Genomic DNA, 7,610 nt, shown 5'->3' with positions numbered 1-7,610 from the left:
TCATACCCTTTTGTGTATCAGATGTTGCCGCTTGCATCCTTTATCCTCCTCATTAGAGCGTTCGACTCCCATGCGAAAGGGTCCGGGTTCACGACCCGCTTGGAGCGGGGCTACACTTAAGGGTTTTCGCAGCAATGCCACAGAAGAACCACTTTTGGTGAACAGTTTTTAATTTAAATTTTTTTTTTATTAGTGCAAAAGATCTTAATAAGATAAAGCCTTTTTACCACATATATAAAAAAAAAACACTGATGCCAGTAAAGAACCTTTATTTTTATGACATAATCTGCCCTTGCCTTGACAAAACCTGAACACAAGAATTTTGAAAAAAAAATCATTTTATAATGAATGCAACAATGTCATTTAGTACAGTTGTTTGTTTATATACAGTATAGACTGAAGGTCCATCATTCCAGAGTCTCATACTGAACAGTTTTGCTTTTATGAATTGTCATTTTGCACATATGAAACACTTACATAGACTATTTTTTAATTAGTTTTTGTGAACATGTGACTTTGACTCCTCCTGTTTCCTCCATGCGGAAAGAACTTCATCATCCTCCATTTCTTCGGCCAGCCGCGCTCTCGCCCTCTGCTTTATCTGAGCAATGAAAGCAGAGATTTCATCATCTTCCTCGTCTTCCTGTCCAGTTTTCGCCGTCCTCACAGTCTCAGTGTTCTCATGTAATTTCTGCTTTGTTGAGTAGCTCTGATAACTGCCCTCCTCCTCCTCCTCATATCTTGCGTAAGATCTCCTGGTTCTGTAATTAGTAGCTTCACTTAAGCCGTTATACGACGGCTCAACAGAGGGCGGAGACCTCCGAGATCGATAGTTAAACTCTGGACTGGGATCTCGATCCAAATCCATGTCGGCATCAGCCAGATGCCGGGATGAAAATCTTGAGGCAAAGCTATATTCCTCTGCTTCTGCTTCTTCATCCACTGAAATTGAGCTCCTGCGGCTCGGAAAATCAAACTCCGAGGGTTCCTCGATCCCGGATGGCCGAGTCACGCGGAGAGGCTCGACGTCTCCATCATACGGCTTTGGTTTGCTCGGAGGAGGTCTCACATTTCTGAGCCATTCATCAATACTGCTGGTGGGGTTATTGGCTGAAGCTGGAAGGTTCAGTATTCCTGAACGGCCGTAATCTCTTTTGGGTTTGGGTTTCTCAGAGGAACGGGCTGCCAAATCCTCAAATCCATTGGACTTTCCAAGTCCGGCCACATCCTCATCGTCCTCCTCCTTTGTTTTCTTCTTCTTGTATAACGTGCTGCGCTTGTTGTCCTCTGCGATCTTCTTCACCTCATAAGACGCCATCTTGTCCCGCATGTCAGACTTGATTTCCTTCTCCATGGTGTCCAGTTTGTGAAGGTTCACCTGGTCCTGGAAGAGGCTGTACAGCGGCACACTGGTTGTAGTAATCTTGCTTCTCCGTGAGCCCAAACCGGACACCGAGGAGAGGTTGGATGCTCCTCCGGCAGAAAGCACGGATTCGGCCCGACCGCCAGCCGACAGCACAGACCGGACGGACTCGGCTCTACTTCGGGACAGTACGCTTGAGGACGTGGCTCCGCTCAACACCGAGACTTTATCATCGTCTACTCCACGTGCTCCCAGACTAAACACTGATCCCGCTCTGGAAGGGGCGAGACTCGCTCCCATCATCATCTCCGTTTGCTTCTGCATGAGAGTCTCATTGACCACGTTGGCAATCCAGTTTTGGATATTGGCAAGGTTTACCATGGGCTCGCCGTTAGGTCCGATGACCGGAGCGGGTGGTGTAGGAGGCTCTTGGGGAACAGCAGGCTGGGATCGTGTGCTTCGCCCTGAAAGGACAGAGGACCTTCCGCTCAGCACAGACATGTTGTCGTCTCCGGCGACGCTTGCGGACGGGAAGGCTCCTGCACAGAAAGCCGACAGCGGGATGCTGCTCCCGCCGCTCAGAGCGCTCTCGGTCTCCCAGCCGCACACCGACTGGCTCTCCTCCAGTGTTTTCCGTGTGCGCTCCAGAAGCTCCTCTCTTCGCTGTCTTCTCTTGATCGTGGCCGGGTCCTCTGCTCGACTCATTTCCAGAATTTCGTCCTTGTTCTCTTCACCGCCATGCTTCTTCTGCTGCTTCAGTTTCCAGGTCTGATAGGCCGTTAAGTTGACGTCCTCCAACGAGGGAGCGGGCGCTTCTGTCTCAGCCTCCGTCTGCTCTCCGTTCTCGTCTTTTTTGTTCCATCCGAACTGAATTCGCTTAATCTTCCACCTCTCCAGAGGAGTTAGATTTTCTTTGTTCTTTTTGCAGAAGTTGTACATGTAGCTGCTGTCGGAGAGCATACTCTCGACATCATCGTCGATTTTCTTCTGGCTTGCTTCGCTGTTAGTGTCCTCGTCAGCCTCTTTGAGTCGGTACCGTGCGGCGGCCTGCTCCTCGATCTCCTTCAGACGCTGCTTCCAGAGATCGGCGTAACTGCTGCAGCTGGTTGTGGATCCTGAATCTGAAGCGGGTCGACGTGGGCGACGTCTGATGCGTTCCTTCACCATTTGTACATCTTCGCTGGTCACGCTCTCCAGGTCGTCCGGTCGCACGGCCGGCTGCTTCCTCTCGCCCAGCAAAGACTCGCCGTCCTCCCCGTCGCACAGCAGCTGCGCCTCCCACCAGTCCTCGTTTTGGTACTTCTCGTTGCGCTTCTGCCACTCCCTTATCATGCCGTCCACATCCCCGTCTTCATCATCCCTGTCTTTTCCAGGGAGCGTTGGGTCCTTTGCGGTCTCCTCCGGCTCGGGTTTGTTTGGGCCGCCAAGAAGTCCTGCTCTCAGCGCGGCGGCGGCAGCAGAAGAAGCCACACTGCTCATGACGCTGCCGCCGTCTTCCTCCTCGTCCACCATAATAGAGTTGGCTTTAACTCCAAACATGCTCTCCTCCTCATCGAGACGAGCGCGGGTGTCGATCACAGAGCACTGACTGAGGGTGTCGTCATCGTCTTCATCTCGCTCCTCCATTAGGGTCTCGTTGAGTTGCCGCAGTTGCTTTATGAATCCTTCGTTGGGGTTGATGGCACGTTTCTTCCTGATCTCCAGCAGGGCCTCCATGATGCTCATGTTCTGGAAGATCATGAGGTAAGCAGCGACGAGCACGGCTGACCGGCTCACGCCCATCATCGAGTCCACCAGCACCTTACCTGCATGAAGGGGAATACAAAAAATCGTCATATTTGTGCAATTTCATCAGATTTGTCACACAAATTGAAAATGTAAAAAGCCCATGCCCCCTTTCCAACAGGGCCTGCGGCCAATGAATTTCTCTTGTCTTGGCTCGTTAATATTAATGAAGTCATGTGACTGGGTGCTCTGGATTATCAAGCTACATCATGACCTAATTATTATACATGAGACAAGCCTTCATAAATTCTCTCCTAGAGCCTGATGACAGGAACAAAATGAGGAGACACACAAAACAATCAATGGCAAAACAGCATCTTTTAACGGGGACAGAAATTCTTATGGCCAAAATCTGAGCTACTGAACCACATCCAGATCCGATATGCAATTACACCAAATTTCTTAACTTTGAATTCCAAATGCATTATATTACTTCGATAGTTCACCTAAAAACACAACTGTCTCATCATTTACTCATCCTCCAGTTGTTCTCAACCCATGTGACCTTCTTTCACTAGATGATGACCGGCTACAGTCATCGTTCTCTAGCATTCTGCTAAATATTGTCTTTTGTGTTTAGAAGAAGAAAGAAGGACATGAGAGTGAGTAAATGATGGCAGAAGGATGATGTTTGGTCCTGCGTCCCTCTAGCGGTTGAGATCTGAACTGCAGCACATGTTGCCCACTGTGTTCACTGACCCTGATTAAACATCTAGAGCAGGGGTGCCCAATGTAAACGAATGGCCAAAAAGTTTTTCGTTTTTAGTTGAAAACCGTGTCGTGTAAAGATCTTCAGGAGCAGTTGATAATTACAGACAGGCGTGTTGGATCAGTGTTCCAGTGTTCAAATCCAACCCTTAAAAGAACCAATTTTTTCTTAGTGTGAAGAACTTTTTTCCACCCTATGGAACCATCAATGCCAATAAAGAAGCTTTATAGAGTTTCTGACGCGTCCCCTTCAGATTCTGGAGAGGTCTATCTGTGTCACTAACTCTAAAAATAAGTGAGTGAGACATGACAGAGTCCAGGCCGGTGAGTTAATTTGGTATCTTCAGTTTGTTTATCTACGACAGGAACAGCATGATACTCACAGGTTCAGATTTTTAGTCTTGTGATACACTAAACACTAAAGTCGGCATGAAATCAAAATGGACCCTATTTACTTTTTTAGTGCATATTACTAGTCTTGTGGTAATCTTTAATCAAAATCTGAAAAGTTACTTCTGGTCTGGAATGGCGTTCCTTCCCAGATGACGTCAGTTCGACGGCTTGGGTTGAAAACACTTAAACCACTCCCCTCCAAAACTCTGCCCTCTACTCAATATTCCGTTTCACTTGGAAAAACGTCAACAAATTTTCTAAACTCACCCCTGTGTGTCAGCAAAGCGTCATCCAGAAACTCAGCACACGTGCGGAAGTAAGGAGAGATATCTGCATCTGGGAAATCATCCACCTCGATGCCCATGTAGGTGATGTTCATGCCCTGGTAGAACAGCTCGCCCGTGTAGACGCCGGTGCCGTGAGCGGCGTTCACAATGTGAGTGATGCCGAGGCGTTTGAGACGGGCTTTGTTCACCGCCACGGACCTGCAGCACAGAAACATGTCCGTCATTCATTAAAGCTCCAAAACTGATGTGTTCCTGTAAAAACCAATTCAAATAATGATGCGAGTTTAATGCATGTGCGACTCACTTCTCTGCGATGAAGATGTTGGGCCAGACTTCATCCACGGGGTTGAACGGAGCCTCCAGCCGGTCGTGGATCAGCGCTCGCTGGATGTCCAGCACACACGGCGTGTTGTAGAGGCTGCGGTCGTCGATCATGTCCTTCACCCGGTTGTACAGATCCTCCACCATCAGCTGCTCGGCGGATTCCAGCATGCTGTCAGGGGTCGACGGCGTCCGGACGTCTCTGGACTTCAGCTCTGAGGACGCGTGAGGACAGAGACATCACCACCACCTCAGAGCCTCAAGGTTCTCTCAAAGTTATCAACAAACATTATGTTCTCAAAACTTTAGCACAAAAACATTATTCATTCAATGTGTTAGTTTTTAAATGTTACTACTCGCTTCAGGTCGTTCAGGGAACATTCAAAAGTAATGATTGTTGAAAGCTCTTTCTCTCCAGACCTTCACTGATGATCTTCTTGGCAGCGATGGAGGATGACAGATGAATCGGGTCCATGAAGATGCTTTCTGCTTCTGAGCCCGAGATCATGGAGAAACGGTCCGAAACGGTGGAGAAGCGATCGGACATCATGGAGAAGCTGCGTGAGATTAAACACACGCATGACGTCAGGCTGTGTAAAGTGTGTATAACTGAGGTTTAACAGCTGTATCATCAGTGCTGGTGTGTCAGTGAACCTGGGCGAAGGACAGCGCAAGTAATGCGACTGAACGTCTTTAACACTCGCTGCTTCATCCTGATGAGGAACCTGCTGATCCTCCACAGCACTGCTGTCACCGGACGACGCCATCACTGCAGACAGACAGACGACAGAGAGACAGAGAGAGAGAGAGACAGAGAGAGAGAGAGACAGACATCATCTGAATGAGGTATCAGAGTCCAATAGACGCAGACAAACATTATAACTTAATAATATAACAACAACAATAAGATCTTATAGTTAATATTAATTAATTCATTAACATGATATCTTTGTTAATGTTAGTAACAATATAATTGTTCATTGTTCGTTCAAAGTGCTTTAACTAATGTTGACAGAAACAACTTTTGATTTTAAAAATGTTAGTAAATGATGAGATTAACATTAACTAAGTTAACAAATGTAAACAAGTCAAACCTTATTGTACAGTGTTACCGCTGAAAACACACAACATGATAAACAGACAACAACAGATTGATCAGGCCTGTGTGTGTGTGTGTGTGTGTGTGTGTGTGTGTGTGTGTGTGTGTGTGTGTGTGTCTATATATAGAGTGTGACAGCTGCAGAGATTCTTCTGGAACAGGGAGGTCACACACACACACACACACACACACACACACACACACACACACACACACACACACAGTGTTACCGTGTAAAGACAGCTACAGAACCATATAAGTATATGTAAAACACTTATTTGTCTCTATAATCTCAAGCAGCTTCTGTGAAAGTTTCTCAGATGAAGTTTCTGACCTGAATGTCTGTGCCGTCGGTGGCTCCGTCTCCAGCGCTCTGAGGTCTGTGAGTGTGTTTGGACTCCTCACACTCCCACCGGCCCCCGGACACCCATGTGACATCATCAGAGGGGTCCGACGGCCCCAGGGTCCCTTAAAGGGCCGGGAGCTTTTATCATGATGCAGTCCAGCGTAATCGTTCACTGGACATCACATTCCTGTTTTTTTTGTTGTTGTTTTTGCTGATGACTTTCACATAATTCAGACTTTTGACATCAATCCAAATGAACATTTGTTTTCTCGTTTTGAAAAGCCTTGTATTAGCTACAAATACATGATTCATCCAGCTGTCAAAAGAGAAACATCCCAATGTGTGTAATATCCACCCTATCTGCCCTAAATAGTACTGAAAAATACTAATGTCACATACTATTTAGGATGGTTAGTAAGCACATTGAGACGCAGGCAAACCCTGTACACAGCGCCCTCTGTGGCCGAGAGCTCAAACAGCAACAGTAAGTGTTCTGCTGTTTTTATCACTGTGAGGCGCAAGATGGCGCCAGTTACCAATTCTGACCCAGATCTTCTCGTTTCTGAGCTGAGACTGCAAACATGCAACACTTCATTTGAACACCTGCATTACCCGCGAGCTGACCGAAACCAGTTTAACCAGTAAACACTAACAGAGCTGAAGATACTGGAGAATGAACACAAACCTTCATCATCGACTGACACCGCCATGAGAATTCATTCATTGTCTGTCTGTGCTCTGCCTGCATGAATGTGTTTATATTCATTTACTCATTTGTTGCACTTAATAAAAAAAATTAAGCTGAAATATTAAAATGTCTCCCCATTTCTTTGTACTTTCCACACCTCACATGGTTCACATTCCTTTCTTTTATTATTCATTATAAAGCATTTCTACCATTTACGCAAGGGCATTATGTTTCAATACTTTCACGACAATATTGAATTCATTTAGTATTGTTATTGTTTTATAATGAGTCAATTGTGTGTGTGAGAGATTGTGTAAACCACAAAAACCCCATCATCACACACCGTCTTTCAGCTCATCGGCTTTATTTGACCACATGAGAAGGTGATTTTCCCACAGATGACAAAATCTATGAGAGGAACAAAAGCTTACAGAATAAAGCACATGAAAATAATCTAACGTACAAAAACATGTTATAATAGAATATATACTGCATTTCTGTGACAGCGGACGTATTTATTACTGTATAAATTTCTCTTTAAATATATCAGAATCTTTCTGTGTTTCTGTATTTTATCTGCCGGTGTTCTAGAGTGATTATGTACATTAATAACAGCAGGG

General features: G+C 46.0%; 1 protein-coding gene across 2 annotated transcripts; it reads right to left on the bottom strand.

Annotated features, from left to right (window-relative positions):
- Positions 1-258: 258 nt before the first annotated feature.
- dusp27 (dual specificity phosphatase 27) lies at positions 259-6,408 on the bottom strand. 2 transcript variants are annotated; one of them, XM_067403833.1, is made up of 6 exons: positions 6,291-6,408; positions 5,512-5,626; positions 5,278-5,414; positions 4,841-5,072; positions 4,517-4,734; positions 259-3,168 (listed from the first exon to the last, which is right to left on the bottom strand). In XM_067403833.1, exons 2-6 carry the CDS (start codon positions 5,622-5,624, stop codon positions 494-496), a joined length of 3,375 nt encoding a protein of 1,124 aa, XP_067259934.1. In that variant the 5' UTR covers positions 5,625-5,626; positions 6,291-6,408; the 3' UTR covers positions 259-493. The 2 variants fall into 2 exon arrangements, with proteins under 2 accessions (XP_067259934.1, XP_067259935.1); XM_067403834.1 differs by lacking the exon at positions 6,291-6,408 and adding an exon at positions 5,952-6,065.
- Positions 6,409-7,610: the final 1,202 nt, after the last annotated feature.

This window comes from Chanodichthys erythropterus, chromosome 12 (genome assembly GCF_024489055.1).
Source record: "Chanodichthys erythropterus isolate Z2021 chromosome 12, ASM2448905v1, whole genome shotgun sequence".
NCBI lineage: Eukaryota > Metazoa > Chordata > Actinopteri > Cypriniformes > Xenocyprididae > Chanodichthys > Chanodichthys erythropterus.
The sequence above is the reverse complement of the archived record's forward strand: the minus strand, read 5'-3'. Positions and strand labels throughout refer to the sequence as shown.

What these genes read in the sequence shown, in the direction of transcription:
- dusp27 (XM_067403833.1), bottom strand. Translation starts at nt 5,624, where the DNA reads ATGGCGTCGTCCGGTGACAGCAGTGCTGTGGAGGATCAGCAGGTTCCT. An exon ending in TTGCGCTGTCCTTCGCCCAG is followed by an intron (nt 5,415 to 5,511) that starts GTTCACTGACAC and finishes AATCTCACGCAG; the next exon opens with CTTCTCCATGATGTCCGATC. An exon ending in CAAGAAGATCATCAGTGAAG is followed by an intron (nt 5,073 to 5,277) that starts GTCTGGAGAGAA and finishes ACGCGTCCTCAG; the next exon opens with AGCTGAAGTCCAGAGACGTC.